Raw genomic sequence first — 16984 nt, forward strand, 5'->3', positions numbered from 1 at the left:
AAGGTTCGCCGGCTTCTCCAAACCGTTTGACATTTGCTTACCTTTAGCAGTATTACTTTATGCGTGGTCAACGGAACAATGCATTCAACGTTAGAGGTAAGGTAAGCGGTAGCTGTCAAACACAGGAACGTTTGACAGTTGCTTACCTTTATCAGAACGTGCTTTGAATGTTTAGGACGCTTAAGAGCCACCTACCGCGAGTTTCCAAAAGGCCAGAAGGACAACTCATTTTGGACAGAAAGTATGCGGCACCGACTGGACTCCAACAAGTGGAAGAGGTCCAACGTTGAGCTCCCGAAACATCAGGGCAGGTACGAGTTTGTTATGATTCACTTTTGTTGAATCTTGAACGGGTCGGATGATTTCAAACGATTCAATCGGTCTTCAACTGCGATTAAAGATTCTACAGTTTCACTTTCATCACAATTTATGAGCGAAAGTTTGCTAGTATCGATGAATGCCAAACCAATTGAAGAATTGATCTCGAAAGAAAGCTACAATCCCCTCTTCCTTCCTGGAACGGGTTTAAAAAATTCATACCCATAAACGAGTGAACTTCTCGACCGACCCTCACTGCTCGGTGAAGTGGAGCGTAGAACGATATCCTTAAGCTGCTCGTCTTCCGTAGCAAGAAAAAACACGACATCAGACGGAGCCAGGATAAAGCCGGCAGACGTTTCCGGAAGTACCGTAGGACCAGCAATCCTATCATATCGTCATCACAAACACACACCCACCTTAACTCCTAGAAAAAGAACCCGGTGGTGGAGAAGGAAGCGGTATCATTGGCAGTCTGACGACCTTTCTCGGGTGTCGTCGCAAAAAAAAAAAAGAAAGGACGACAAAGTCGTTACGGGGAAGAGGCTGCCTTCGGTATCCTTTGCCGCTCAGCTCATCGTAATGATGCTAACTGATGCCGAGAAGAGAGTGTAGCATTTTACGGGCAGATACGGTTTTTATGTGTTTTTGCTCGGGCAGAGTTGGAAAGAATTTTCCCTACCCCGGGAGGTGCGGGGAGTCGGGGAAGACGACGACGTCTGTGGTTTGACTTTGATTCCGATACTTTTTCCCAGACTTTCTCCCAGACGCTCTGTTCAGGCTGGATGACAACAGAGCCGGTGATGCCGGCAAGTCTGGCAAGTCTCGGGGAATCCCCCGCAGACAGACGATAGACGCAGGGTTGACATTGGGTTCTACCGTCGACTTCTTTACGGGCGCGCTGCGCGCCCGGAATGGGTTCTTTGCTGATCATGTGTTTTGACGGCGGTTCGGAGAATGGGATGGGACTTCTCCTAGCAGCCGCCGACGGGTTGGGCTGGGAAAAAGTTATTGTTGAGGCAGATCCAGTCTACACCGTCGTCGTCGTAGCGTAAACATATAAAACGCCGGCCGTAACCCTCGAAGTCGTGGGGTCTAGGCGCGATTGAGAAGTTTTCAATTCCCTTCGGGGGCCGGCGGCCCCCGTCTTTACGGGTCGCCTACAATGACCGTCCCCAACGTAGAGGTTCAAGAATGGAGGCAGGTACCGAACAACGGCAGAAAACAGATATTGATATTAGTGAGAAGAAGAGAGTTTCCTTACCCCGCCACCGCGTCCTCGTCCGCGGCCACGTTTTCCGTCCCGGATCGGGTTCCCGTTGGCGTCGTACGTCACGACCTAGATTTTGGGAGAAGAAAAAGTGAAGAAAGGGGTTTTTGAAGGTGGGATTGATTTTTTTCGACTGCGAAGGTTGATTTCTAAGAAAGATCTACTTGTTGCACAACTCACACACCAGCTATGACTACGAGGTGTTTAAGGGGGATTACTTAGAAAGGGATTTCTGGAGTTAGACTGTACTCTATGAATATTTATGTCAGAAAATATATTTTTGACTTGAAAAACTACAGGTAAATGTACAAAAAATTAAAATAGGTAAAATCTGCTAAATTTGTCCCAAATATTCCTTTAATAGTTTTTTTAATTCACTCTACCCGGAAAAAAAGCCCAAAGATTTAATGACCCTACACGGAGAAAAAAGAGTTCCCAAAATCGTGAACAAGCGTTCATGAAAATGGGAACCACGAACAAAGTGTTCAAATCCCATGGTACGATTTCCAAAAACGCACCATATGATTTGAACACTTTGTTCGTGGTTCCCATTTTCATGAACGCTTGTTCACGATTTTGGGAACTCTTTTTTCTCCGTGTAACAGAAGAAGAATATATTCTCGGATTAGTTTTCAAAAAGCCGTAAGAGCCATTGGTAAACGAAGTTTTTTTTGCATCGGTATTCGACCTACTTACGAAAAACCAATATCAAAAATGCTCGAGATTGTTGATCTACACGTCCTTCAAGTGCCCCATATACTTGAAATAAATGAAATTTTGTTTCATTTTCGAGAAAAACGAAAATTAGTGTCAGAGGTCACAGTGGCTCTTACGGCTTTTTGAAAACTCACCCGAGATATGTTAAAAATACTGAAAAATTGTTTGAGAAAGGTTTAATGTGTTGGAGATAACGACATTCATTTGGCCCAAATATTCCTAAATAAGTATTATGATCAATTTTCTACAAAATCGGCAATTTTTTACCGTTTTTATTTTTTTGTATTTTTTTTTTATTCTGCTCAACCTTTGTGGGAGCCTGCGTTATCATCAAAGAAGCCATTTCGTGTTATTGGTCCACCCATACAAATCTCAATACAATTTTGGCTGTTGTTCATACAAAAATGGTACGTATATATTAAAAAATCTGTAATTTTTCAGGGATTTTTTTTGATTGATTTGGTGTTGGGCAAAGTTGTAGCAATCTGAACCGGAACTACGAAAAAATGAAACTTTGTAGACATGTTATCCTACGCTTATATAAGCCATTTTTGTGTATATGGAGCCAGTTTCACTCGATAGTGACTTTTGAGAAGGGCGTAAGTGTTTTAAATATTTTTGTATTTAGTAATTTAGCCGTTGCTTCGTATCAAAAAGTGGTCAAAAACAAACTTGTAGGAAATTTGACGGGCTTTCCGAAAAAGATACTGAAACAAAAAAACACTCCACTTTTATGAAAATTTTTGATTTTGAAGTTTAAAAGTTAAATTAGAAGGTGAGCCCACGATTTTTTTTGTTCAATTTTTTTGTGAAAATAGCCTAAGATGTTACAAAAAGACTCACGAAAAATACAGGATGGAGCAACTCACCCAAAAAAATACAAAAATCATTTACTGAAACTGTTTTTTTTTTCAAAGTGCTCCAAACATCAAAATTTGCAAAAACCGATAGTGGGAATCGATTCTGCAGACAATTTTACATAAAAGTCTCCATATTGACCATTGACATAAGTCCAATCCTTGTGAAGTTACAGCGGTTTTAAAAATAAAAATGTTGAAAAAATAGGTTTTTTGATGGTTTTTGGCAATTTCTATATGACAGACTTGATTTTTCAGTCTCGAAAATATTTTTACCGGAAAGCTCGTCTAATTTCCCATAAGTTTGTCTCTGAACACATTTTTATTGGATGTATGGGCTTACAGATATGAGCTAATTTACTATCCAGGTTACTATACTACACTGAAAAAATATTATGTTTTCAATTATGAGCAATTTATTTAGCTTATATCTGTAAGCCCATACATCCAATTGAAATGTGGTCAAAGACAAACTTATGGGAAATTAGACGAGCTTTCCGGTAAAAATATTTTCGAGACTGAAAAATCAAGTCTGTCGTATAGAAATTGCTAAAAATTATCACCTATTTTTTCACATTTTTATTTTTAAAATCGTTGTAACTTCACAAGGATTGGACTTAGGACTATGGTCAATTTGGAGACATTTATGTAAAATTGTCTATTGGGTTTTTGAAATGGTTTCGGTTAAGCTTTAAAGTGCTCTAAAACGCTCTGTCCCTATTCAGACTATAGTCCCGATTCGCCCCAGTCGACGGTAGTGTTCATGATTGTTAATTCCTGAAAATATTTTTTTGAAGGGAAGTCTAAACAACATTGAAGATTGGACCACTAGTTGCTGAGATACAGCGGATACAAGAAAACAAAAACAGGAAAATTGTTTTTTTTTTTAAATTTTGCCCAAACAACCCTCCATTTTCTTTTGTCGAGGGAGCGTTCTTTTATTACGTAACTCAGTTGGGGAGGAGGGGGGTTGGAGGCCGTGCTACGCTCCATACAAAATTTTTAAAATTTGTATGAAGATTTTGTTACAAAAAATCCAAAATTTTGCGTTACGCTATAAAAGAACGCTCCCCGTATCTCAGCAACTAATGGTCCGATTTGAAATGTTTAAATATGAAGTATTCGTGAAATTTTCCGATCTCTTCGAAAGCAATATTTTGATTTTTTAATTAAGACTAATATTTTAAAAGGACCAAATATACAAAAATAAATGAAATGTCCCAGTTCAAAAAAGTCAAATTTCAACTCAGGGAGGTGATTATTTTCCAAATCGTGATAAATCTGGCTAATCTGTCAAAAAATGTCTTGTCAGCATGATATAATATCTGATAACTGACAAATATCTGATTTAGTGAAAATTTGACTAATCCAGCAGGGATTTTGGTTGGAATAGAAAAATAATTAACGAAATCAGCTAAATTCAACCAGCAAACTTCCATCTGCTTGTTTGATGATGATGATTTTCCATGTAAGTAAGCCCGCTGAATCTAAAACCATCTGTCCTTAGAAATTTTTCAAATTTTGTTTTTGGTCGATTTTGATGGTTTATGTGAATGAATCCAATTTGTTTCATAGAGCTTGCATTAGAAGGTGAATATGACTGGAAATTAAGTTTGAATTCAAATATTGAATTTGAAGTCCATTTGAATATTTTACAAAATTTAAAAGGTTCAAAATAGTTGAACTTCTGTTTGAAAATTCAATTCTTACGGTTTTACGATTCTAAAGTCTGGAAGTTGTATCTGAAAATGTCATTTATCGCGTTAGTTTGCAAGACATCCTTGTAGCTATGACGACCTCGAGCACAAATTTCCATTTTTCTCTTAATAGAACTTTTTAATTGCAAGTTAAGGACATTTGAAGGATTAACAAATGTGAAGATTTTTGCAATTGATTATTCAAAAATTAATAGTAAACCGATCAAAAATTGTATTTTTTGATACTTTCCTTACACAATAAATCACAGAAATCACAGCAATAGCTCAAAATGTTTAATAAATATGTTTTCATGTGATTACGGTTTTCTAAAATTTCATCCTATTTCATGATTAAAAATTGCATTCAAAAACTGACCGTTTTGCATCTCTCAGCAAATCTTGACCTAAAATCATTCACCATTCAAAGATATCTTGCTTATCTCATGTTGTATTTTTCTTTTAGTCCAAGTTTATCGCATTCCCACCCCGTCAATCTCTCTCCCTCCTCCCCAAAGTGCATATTCAAACCCTTCTTTTGTTATTTGTGTGTGTCTGCGTTCGGCGCGTTCACTCTCCTCAAACTCACCTCCCCCTCCGCCTTCTGCAGTTTGAGATAAATTAAATTTATTTAGCATATAAATTAATCTTGATTTAATATTTACAATAAACCATTGGCGATAGCAGCGAGCGCGAGCTCGCCCCAGAAAAGCGCGAAATACGACGACCCAAGACAGCAAGCAACGCTCGGCGCGCAAATTTGCAATCTCAGGAGATAAATTTTCCCTCCGTGCACCCTCCCACCCTTCGTTTGCGAGCGCGGACGCGTCGTTATCAAGGAGCAAGAAAAGAGCTTTTCGCGGAGGCCACGTGATGGAAGGGAGGGGCAGCGTTGAGGGGAGGCAAAATCGATAAAAACGTAAAACACAACGTGCCGCGAGGAAGGAAAATGTGTGTGTGTGTGCTTTTGAGAGAGCTTTTTCCATTTTCCAAAGCCTTCTGTGACTGGCAGCGCGAATAGAAGGGGGAGGGGGGGGGGGTCTCGTGATGGAACTTCCGCCATTTTAAGAGGGACGCGCGGTGCGTGTTTTTGTGTGGCCTCCTCTGATGCATGTGAAGCAATTTCGTTGTGGAATTTTGCTGTAAGGGGAGGGAGGGACGTCACTTTTGTGCTGGGTCTGTCGCTTTTGGGATGGACACGTGGAGCAGAAATACGCCACTTCCGGAATTTGGGTGTAGGTTTGCGTAAACTGGACGCGGATTTTAAACAAGATGGCTGATGTAGGAAGACAATGCCGAGTTCATGAATACGTAAATCAATCATATTCTTTGAAAACATCATGTTATAAAATTAGTGATTTAGCTACTTCAATTGCGGACTTCAAATTCAAAGTAACTGCAGTTTAAATCTCAATAAATTCGAGATTCCGAAAAGCACTTTTCAATTACGGACTTCAATCAACTGGTAAGTGTAGTCTTCAGTGAGTACGTCGAATTTGTATGCAGTTTGAATTAGGTAAGTACATGTTAGTAGTGCAAGCAGTTTGGAGCACGTAAGTACAAGTGATTCTGTCAATTCTTTCAAGATTAGCCTCGAGGTTAAGAGTTATTCATTGAATTGAAAACGATTCAAGCGAATCTCTCGCTATCATAGATGTAAGAATAGTAGATTTTATGTTATAGAATTGTAAATGTTTGCGATTTTCCAAAAATTGCCATTATTATATTCAGAGCTTTTTTTTGTAAAGATTACAGATTAGTGCAAAATAACTGTTGTTTATTGTAGATTTAATTTACTCTCTCAAATTAAATCTATTCATCCCCTTGAAATTGTCACTCATGAGGGTAAAGTTTTACGACCCCCTCCCTTCAATCCAAATTCAAAAAGCTATTTTTAGCGACGTCACCGTAACCTACCCCGTCGTCGAAATCGGGAAATTGCTTCATAAACATTTGCGACCATCATCAGTCGCATCCCGACGGCGGCGCCGACATTCGAATGTTAGACTGATTTTTACGGCCGGCCACCATCTTTCAGGACAGGTTTCTTTTTTATGAAGTCGTAATACGTTCAGGGTGTGCGAAAAAATGAATAAAATTTCGATACGTTGCATTTTAAATTTGGAGGAGGAAGGGTCCGTTTCGAGGAATCTGGCGGGCACGGCCAGTTGTAATGATTGGTTGGAGCGCGTAAAATCAATTTTTAGTGCCAAGTTTGAGGCGTAAAAGTCACAATCGTTAGCAGGGATCGGGCGGAAATTGAATGAAACGAGAGACGGTTGAACAAGTGGTTTGCGAATTACGGTGTTACGTGATCTAATTTGATGTGAAGGGATGATTTAAGGATGTTTGACTAAATGACTTGAGAAAAAAAAATTCTTCCAACAGGATTTCAAAATACTCAAAATAAATTGTACTTGTAAACCCTGATGAAGTTCAGAGCTCAAGATGGAAACGTTGGAAAGAATTCGTTAATCTGTTTGTACTATGAAATTTATTTTCGAAAAAAACTTGTTCAAATGAGTCTACAACAAGTATGTTTTTTCGACGTTTCGAAAAAAACTGTAAATCTTCATCAGCATTTTGAATTGCTCATAATAAACTTTACTTAGAATCTCTAAAGTTGCTCAGAGTTCAAGATAAAAACGTTGGACTTTTTACAAAATTACTAATTGATTTGAGTTCTACTTTTAAAACATTTACAATCTATTTCTACAAACAAACAACAAATCTACAAAAAAGAAACAAAGTGTTCTGCTTACCGCTCCATTGGCATCAGTGGTAGCTCCTGCTGCTGCATTGCCGTTTTCAGCATCCTTTTTCTGTAAAGAGTTGGAAAATTTAATTAATTATAGGTTTTTAAATGGTTTAACTTTTCTGCATGATCCAACAATCAAATCAAACTTTATGAAAATTTGTTCATCTACTGTCAAATTTAAATTAAATTTTATGATAGAAAATTATCGTTAAAAAAAACTCACCTTCGACGTTCGTCCCTTGCCGCGACCTCGTCGCGATTCCGGCTTCAACAGTTGCCCGTCGGGTCCGTACAAGATCTGCAATGGGAAATGAAACATTGCACGCAAGCTGTTAGTTTTCGAGTGTACCATGGGGCGGCGCTAGGCCGCCAGCCTGAGGGGGTTTGTGTCTACGCTAGTAAGAGTGAAAAGTTGAGATAGAATGGAAACAGAGCCATGAGGAGAGCTTTTGAGTTGATGAAAATTGTGTTGCTCTGTAACTTGTGAGCTTCGGCGAGTATCCAAAGCTGAAACATTTCACGCAAGCTCGAAACGTTTCACCGCTAGTGGCCGCTTGGTGTCGCCACCAGTTCCGTTTGCTCTGGAGAGCGGCCTCCGACAAATGTTTCGCGCCAAATGTGCTCTCCCAACGTGCACGCACATTTACCGGGGCCCATAAATCAGGACAGCTGTTCACGTCCGTTGCGGGTCGTCGATCCTTTCTCACCGGGTTTCGGGTCCCGGCAGGCAGGCGAGGAGGATGGCAGAGCTAATGATTTTGAATGATTTTTTTCGGGGTTTCTCGAGCCATTCGCTTTGGGCTTTATGCATTCTCGAGAGCGCATGAAAAACCACATGAGCAGATGTGATTTTCGGGTGGGTTTCTTCTTTTATGGCGTTGTTCTCGGGATCCGGTCCCGGGTTATTGCTTTACTTTGTTGCATCACTCTCCGGAGAGTTTGTGATTGGATGCGAGCCAGTAGCAGCAAGTTGCCGAAGGATTTGTCACATGGCAGGATATGATGTGTGCACATTTTCTGAGGTTTATGGAAGATTTATGGGCAGCGGATGTTTGGATTAATGCGCTCTGATTTTTGAAGTTTCTTGAGGTTTTGACTCGTTTTTCAGACAAGTTTGCTTTCGAGAAATGTCGTGAGAACTTCAAACAAAAAGTACGCTGCTGTTTACAGCACATCTCACAAGTGTTTACAGCTTCAGAACCTTTCTTTACTTTGCTTTACAAAAAAAAAATCTTTCAACGATGTTGATTATCTTTTGAAGAATGCTTTCGCCAAAAAATAGCAGAATCTGCTGCGCTTTCAAAAAATCTCGCGATTACTTTCGCCAAAAATGAGGGAGCCCAAGTGGGACACACTTCATTAAAAGTCATCCCTTTGTCGCATGTCATCGACCCGGGGGACGTGACACATCTTTCCCGAGAGTCCCCGCTTTTTCGGCAATTCAATGAAGCCACTCCACCAAGCATCATCTCCAGAATGTAGGCAACAACAAAAAAAAGACCAGAAGGAAGAATACACAGGAACATGGTTCGCTAACGCGCACGGCAGTGCGGTGTGTTCAAAGTTCATTCACCGCGAGCCGGTGACGACGGCACACGACTCTCTGCTGGGGGTAGCCACACATTTTTTTCCCGGGAAAAACTCCGAAAGCGAAAACAAACACCGGGTCTATGGTTTCATGGAGGAGCATTACTGCAGCTTCCATCGGAAGGAGGCACGGTGGGAAATTTCAAAGTCAATTTTGTTACTAGACACTTCAATTACGGACTTCAAATTCGCTGCAGTTGAGGTTTCAACTCAAAATTTGATTTGACTTTTATTTTAAGAAATCGACATCTCGATTACGGACTTCAAGTTGTAGGTAAGGAAGTCTTACTGAAAGAATCGAATGCAGTTAATACAGGTAAGTACAAGTGAGTGTATCCCGAATGCAGCGCTGATCAGGTAAGTACAAGTCTAGAGTATTTTTTTGAAAAGGTCCTATAAGCAATTGTCTTTCATATGTTTGTAGCACCTATTGAAAAAAAACTCTAGAAGTGGTTCTGTCAATTCTGTCAAATCAGTCAACCCCAAAATCGAAATTAATTCGATCGAATTGCAGCGATTCGATCGAACCTTTCGACGTTTCAATCGGATCTTCGTTCGAACTCGATCGAAATCCAACCCATTTTTCCCACCGTGCCCACGCACCGTATGCGCACACGTTTCATTTCCCGCTCCCGATTCTTTTCCATCGCGCTCGTCGGAAAAAGGAAGAAAATATGTTCTCGCTCCAAAAATAGCTGACATTCGCCTTGAGACGATGCGGATTTGTTCGGTGGCTAGTAGCGGCTTCTTCCAGCGAACCGTTTTGGAACCCCGACTCGGATTGGAGTATGGGAAAAAGAATTTTCTTCCGAAAATAGACGCCGCGCGCTTCGTCGCCGTCAATGATGGCTGGGAAGTGAAACGAGAATCGAACACATGTGGTCGGCCTCTAATGGGACGCCGATATGGTTTGTTTTGTCTACCTTCGGGTGCAACTTTTCAATGTCACGCTCGGGTTCCGGGCTTTAATCTGGGCCAGTACCCCCTGCGAACCGTCCGGATGTTGGTGCAGTGGGAGATTTATGTTGCAACAGGCTGGTTTCCCCAGGTCTTTGACTAGTTCATTTAGCGGTTTCGTTAAACGTGTTCAATTAGAGAGGTAGGAAGTGAAATGTTTTGTTTTGAGTTTCCGAACTCCGAATCCCACCAAAACAGAACTAACCTCGGTCAATATCCCCGAAAATGGGTCTGCAGGCGGCTCGTATTATATATTTTGAGAAGGGAGGAGGCAGACGGATTCCACCGCCCAGTCGGCTCCCCAAATTACATGTTGGGGAGCTTGGCGCGCCCAACCCAAAAGCGTGCGGGAGCTTCGCTGCGAGCTTGGTGAATGTCTGCTTTGGGACCGGGTGGAAGGAGGGGTTGCAAGGACGAAGCCGTCATAAAATGAGGAGGTGAAACTCATAAATTTTCGCCAACTTTGAGGTCTTGAATTGGTTAAAACGTGTTTGTAAACAAACTTGAATTTGAAAAAAGACAACACAAGTTGTGTGATTACTATTACGGACTTCATGCTGCATGTAAACAAACTAGTTTTGACGTTGTTGACGAACGAATTTAAAAACAAAAACCTTTCGATTACGGACTTCAACATGAGGTAATCTTAACACTTGGAGTGCAAGTGGTTTAAAAATTCCAACATTAGCTTTCTATTACGGACTTCAAGATGTTAGTAAGCTAGGCAGTTCTTTTCAAAGTCGAAGTGCAATTGTGCTGTTTTATGGTGTTCTATATTGTAAAATAAGACGGCGATATCAGGCTTAAGGTATGTACTGTTAGTTCAACTAATTAAATGCTGGAAATCTCATCAGGTAAGTCTTCAAATCTCAGTCAATTCTGTCAACCCTGTCATACTCAGTGGCTTCAGCTGCAACAAGTCATTCGCCCCCTTCAGCGGAAAGTCCTTGGCCCGTGTAACAGTTGCACTCGAGACTTTCCGAAAAAGCAATTTCCCGTCAAATTAGCTAATCGCATCCAGGCAAAGAGGGGTGTCGTGCGTTTTCAAAAACACAAAAGTACACAACCAAAAACCACACAAAGAAGTCAACTGGAGGACAAGTGCCGCCGTTACCGTTAAGGGGAGTTGTGAGGAAAGATCTTCTACCCCGTTCAGGGTAGAACACGAGCGAGGGGTGCGCCAGGAAATTAGAAACAATTGCGCCAGCCAAAAAGTCGGAGTCACGCGCTTTTGAGCGCGGGCGGGGGTGAATTTCACGGCCACACTTTTTCAAAACCCTTCACAAGGTCAGGTGGCTGGAAATGATTCATCAAGAGGCAAATTTGGTGGCGAGGGGATCGGTTTGTTGTTGCCAGCCAGCCAGAGGGGGAGAGGAATGTTTAGGGGACGACGACATTTTGTTTCTGGTGTCTGGGCTCGAGGGGAGAGTGCAACCCTCCTGCGGGCGCTTCCCGTAGCACAAAACAACAATTTTGATGCCAATAATCAGGTGTTTATGAGGGTCGCCACTTGAGCCCGATTTCGGTCGGTCAAGGTCGGCCCGGGAAGGACGGCGAAACAAAAGGCCGGGTAATCCCCGTCGGGTCCAAATTGCCGGGCCCCAACTCGGAGCTAAAGGACAGCGGAGTAAGATGGATCATTTGGAAGATTGAGGGGGAGCTGTCGGAGATTACATGTCTTTACGGTTTGTTTTCTTAGAGTGAGGAGGTGGGGAGGTCGTTATCCTTGTGTTTGCGAAAGATTCCCTTCTGCCAAAAACGGGAGAAAAGCGGTTGAACTTGTCGAGAGTCAAACGATGGCTCGTAAACAGATAATAAAAGTGATATTAGGTGTAGCTTCTTGATGGTTTGGAGAGATTTTCGGAGGATAAATGTGAGCAAATTTTTACTGGTTTTATGGTGAGTTCGAGGATTGTCGTTCAAATAGGTTGTTGATTTCTATTACGGACTTCAGGCTGCATGTAAGCCATTACCAAATTTGGTTCTAAATTGCTTTCTATTACGGACTTCAAGGATAAGGTAAGTGAGAAGTGCCTTTACAGTTTGAAGTGCTAGTGTCGTGAATAAATTTTGTAAAAATTCAGGTAAGTCTTTCAGTTAGTTCAGTCAATTCTGTCAACTCTGTCAATAAATGTGATTATCGTACTTGATCGAAAAATTGCTTGGTCGTTATTTTACAATTGTAAAATTGCGATCTAAGATTTTAGATTAAAGATCGCAATTTTTCAATGGTGCATATCGACTAATTTGTATCAGAAAGAAACTGAATATATTTTTGAAAATTGGCACTAGAAGTTTAAAGGCAAAATATCCTTCAAACAAAACGCCCTTCTAAAAGTTCTTTCCAGCTCAAGTGCGTACCCATTATCCTCGTTAGATCTCCATCAACCAGTGGCTAAAACAAGAAAACGCAACCCCTTTTCTTCACATTGCCCTGCGGCAACAACGTTGCCTCAAGAAGGCAAAACCAAACATCATTAATCCATCTTGATAGAGCCCCGGCCACGGCTCACCCGGGCGCAAAACCACCCTGTTCCGTGCCCACAACAAGCACTTCTTGGCATGGGGAGGCCAAAGAACCTCCCTCTTTTTTTCTTGCTGCAAAAAAAAGTGCAGAAAAAAAACATCTTCTCATTCTCGTCCTTCGAAGTGCATCTTCAACGTGCGCCCTCCCTCCTTAAGAAAGCTCGATTCAGTGGGCGGGGGCTAACCTCCCTTCCCCACCTCAAACAAAGCGCGGGTGGTTGGAAAATTTCCTGCCCATTCGTTCGGAAGAATCGGAGGAAAAAACGCATCCATCAAAGTGCGAGAAAAAGTGCGTTTTCAATAATGCATTTTTCTTCAACCACCCTCAACCGCCCCCCTCTTTTCTGCAGGAAGTTTGCTGCCACCAAGGACCTGCCTCAACGTGAACCACATTATGGCTTCAGGAAAATTAACGCACACCACCCAACCCCACCCCCACACAAAAAAGAACGCATTAACGAAGAAAGTTTCACCCGTTTTTCCACTCTCTTTAATGGGCTGAAGAAGGTTCGCCTTCGAAACGCACCCCCTCCGATCGGGAATCCCGGGAAGCCTCATTAATTGTCGGGAAAATCGGGCTTGCCGAGGCGGAGGGCAGGGGAGAAGTTCAAAGAACTTTCCCTGCTGCTCTAATTAATCATAATTTCAACCCCTCGCTCTCTTTTTTTTTCTTTTGCTGAGGGCTTTTGTTCGGTGACTTGGCATGGATTCCCTGCACACTTCCCACAAGGTTGGGAGCGAAATCCCTTTCCCTGTCTTTGCTTTCACTGATCCTGTATTTGAGAAAATGAGGTGGTGTGAGTGTAGCGCATACAAGTGCAATATGACAAATGGCACGCATCGCCATTTCCTACCTACCGGAGGGGACTCTCCCGAAGGGGGTTACATCGATGCAGGAAAAAGATTTCAAATCGAGGGTGACCTGGGATGGCACTTGAGTGGTGAAACAGCCAACTTTTGGGGCGAAATGAGAGATTGTTGGGGCGCTTAAACCTAAAAAAACTTTTTTTCTCAGCTATTGACTAATTTTGGGAAGTTTTCTATTTTAAAGGGCGCTTTCAATGAAACTTTTATATTTTCACCGGTAAAAAATTAGCAACAGAATAAAGGGCGTTTAAAAGGGGCGCTTAGTAAAAAAAACTTAAATTAAATCTTGGTTAAGGGCGTCTAGAGCCACATTTTGATCGTTCAAACTGTCATTGTAAAAAAGAACTGACTTGGTTTTCTGTTTAAATTAGCAAATTTAGTCGAGGGGCGCATAAGGCCGAACTGTAGGGCGTTTCTACTATTTTTTTTGGTATCATTTTACTTTTGAGGGCGCTCACATGCGGTTTCATGAACCTGTTGAAAAATAGGACTAACCTACCAGAATACATTTTCAGGAGCACCAAACATTCCTAGAGAGCGCTTATAGAAAAAAAAACTTTTTGCAAAAATTAGTATTCAGGGGGCGTTTATGTTCAAACTAAACTAAAACTGTTGTAATGTAAGTTCAATCTGTAGGAAAATTCAATGGTGGCGTTTAAAGTTATATTTTAATTTAAAAAAAAAACAAAAGGGCGCTTTTGAAATTTTCAATAGATAGTTTTAATTGTGGGGGGCGTTTACACCTTATTAAGGATAAATCTATTTATACTAAATAAAAGAAATATTTTCTAAGTGGCGGACTTATTAAAAAAAAACTGAAGAACTACGCTTTTAGTTAATCTTATAGAACAAAATTAAGGGCGTTTACAGTTATTTTTGAATAAATCTATCCGTATAGATTTAGACTAGCCATAAAATTTTGATTTTCTAAAATTAGTTTTTGGATCAACGTTATCTTAAGGGCATTTAATACAACCACTTTTTTTCAAAAATGGTCGCTTATAGGGTTTGTTTAGGTATCTCAGTCCAACTAATTATTTCATGAAGGCACATCTGTTTTGTATGGTTTTTTTTCGTTTGGGGCGACTCTAGATAGAATTTATTTGGCGTTTTATTCGAAAAGTTGAAGCTTAAGGATTGTAGTAGGTGGCGCTTGAGGTTATACTTTTATTTTGACAAACTTTCAAGAGGGTGCTTTAAAAAAAATATCAAAAAAAAAAATTGGGGCGTTCACATCCCAATAAGGACGAATTCTTTTGATTTTTCAGGGAGCGCCCTAATCTAATAAAATACATTTTAGGGGTCGTTAACAGTCAAATTTGACTGAATCCATCCATGCAGATCTAAAAAAAATCCTCAAATGTTTGATGTTGAGTTCAAAAACGACCTCAAATGAATTTATTTTGGCAGTTGATATTTTACAGGGCACTTTAAGACCGTTGCGGAAGAGGTCTCATTCGGGTTTACTCAATTAAAGTGCGAAAACAAGTTTCAGGTTTGAAATAAAACAGTCTGAAAACATTTTTAACTAAACCAGTAACTAAGGGAGACTAATCAGAAACAATGTCTCATTTATTTGATAGTTTAGGGCTTTTCTAAGACAACATTTTCCAGTTAGGTATGTTTGTTAAAGTTGACTCAGTCTAGCCAATTATTTTAAGAGGGCGCTTCTGAAATGTGTTTCTTTTTCTAATGGGAATGAAATGTACATGGCGTTTATAAGAACCTCTGAAAAATCTGCATTTTTTGTAGATTGAAGAAGGTGAGATTTATTGGACATTATTCAGTGTATTTTTAAAAAAGGGGCGCATCCAAGTAACCATTTATTTGTTTCTAAGGGTATTTGCTTAGACCGAGCAGAGAAAACTGTCGTTACGATTTTTAAAACAAATAGTTGTTTTTGTTGAAACTAATTCCAGTCAACTTTTAAAAAGGGCGCCTAAAAAAATCCAAAAGGGGCGTTTTTCGAAACTTCTTTTTAAGAGTTTTTTTTAAAGAATCCCTAGTTTCAGCAAATTTTTTTAACGCTTTTTAGTAAAACTTCAAAAAGGGGCGCTTCCAGCCATTTTTTCGTGTACCCAACCCATTTAAGGGCTACCCTTATCTGATCCGTACCTCAACTCACACACGTTTTCCGGCAAAGAGGCTTTCCTCCCCCAACCCGTTTGCGATGCGTGTACATTTCGCATTTAATGCACTTTAATCAGGCTTGAGCGAAATGTCGAGGGGTGGGGGCACCCAAAGACGCACACAACTCATAATAGAATGCAATTTACTGCATCGCTAGGCTGGCTCGTCCCCTTAAGTGAGGGTGGGCGGGCAGTAAATAAGGACGCGGAAATAATCCTTCCTTGGATGCAGTTTTAAGAGGGTTAATGTGTGCTCAAGTTTTTAATGCGTTTTTTTCTTCTTGAATCTAGAATTTGAAAATTAATGATTTTTTTAAATCCATCAATTAACAATCCAGCTTTCCGGTGGACAATAATTCCTAGCCATAATTTCCGGTTCATTTGGCATGTCCCGGGACTCTTCCGCCGGAAGAAGCCAGCATCTTCCAATTATCTTCTCTGGAGCCACCAGGCCGAGCGTGTTGCAAATTGATGACCAAGCGATAAAATGCCCAAAAATATCGTTTTTAATTTCCTCCCATCTTGTTGGTGGGTGCGTCCTGCTTGCGTGCGTATGCGACTGGAATAAGAAGAAGTGCGTGACTTGGCCGTTTTGCCAGGATCTTCCCGCCGACCTCTGGGCGACCTTTTGATCACACGTTTTGGAACGAGGGCTTACCTCCTTGGAGGACCAGAAACCGGAAGTTCTTTCTCTCGGTGACACTTTTTTCTTCTCGGGGCTTCCTTCTAGGCAAACAATAGCCACCGAGCCAACGTCGAAAGACAAAGAAAACAAGTCAAATATCATAAATTTGACAGGCTTAAAAGTATTTTGCGCGCGCGTTCATACGTACAGTTTATTGCAAATGCTGTGGCAGGACTCCTTGGGAAGGAGAAGGAGGTAGACCGGACGAAGTCCTTGCTCTCCAAAGAAAATTGGAAAAAAAATCCGGCAACAGACACAAAAGTTTTCGTTTCTTTTTTGTTGATGCCAAGGAGCTCAAACAGGAATAGAAGTTGCAAAGTTAGAAATTCTCATACCGTGGCGAATAAAAGAAAAACTTCTTCCTGCGAGACAGGATCGACAAGGGGAAAAAAAAGAACTGTCCTCTTCCACCTTTGTCAGGAGGACGAACCTGGCGCAAAATGAATCTTTCCAGGCTCAAATTTGCTTACTTGGAAAATCAAGTAAGAGGTGAAAAAAAAGTTTAATACACCTTCCAGACAGCGAAGTCAACTTGTGTTTAAACAACCGGCTGGAAGACGAATTCCCCCTTTTTTCTTCGAAATAAAAACGCAAGGATCAGAGCGACTTCCCCCGCGTA

General features: G+C 40.9%; 1 protein-coding gene across 2 annotated transcripts in view; it reads right to left on the reverse strand.

Annotated features, from left to right (window-relative positions):
• The window catches only part of LOC120418658 (methylcytosine dioxygenase TET), a 224238-nt gene that overhangs the window by 140009 nt on the left and 67245 nt on the right, over window positions 1-16984 (reverse strand). Inside the window, exons 4-6 of one of the 2 annotated variants that reach the window (XM_039581104.2) lie at window positions 7838-7912; window positions 7619-7678; window positions 1583-1657 (exon numbers count right to left, since the gene is read on the reverse strand). In XM_039581104.2, coding sequence (XP_039437038.1) covers window positions 1583-1657; window positions 7619-7678; window positions 7838-7912 — 210 coding nt within the window. The remainder of the gene's footprint in view (window positions 1-1582; window positions 1658-7618; window positions 7679-7837; window positions 7913-16984) is intronic. The other variant, XM_039581105.2, reaches the window with a different exon arrangement.

This window comes from Culex pipiens, chromosome 3, assembly GCF_016801865.2.
Source record: "Culex pipiens pallens isolate TS chromosome 3, TS_CPP_V2, whole genome shotgun sequence".
Taxonomy (NCBI): Eukaryota; Metazoa; Arthropoda; class Insecta; order Diptera; family Culicidae; genus Culex; species Culex pipiens.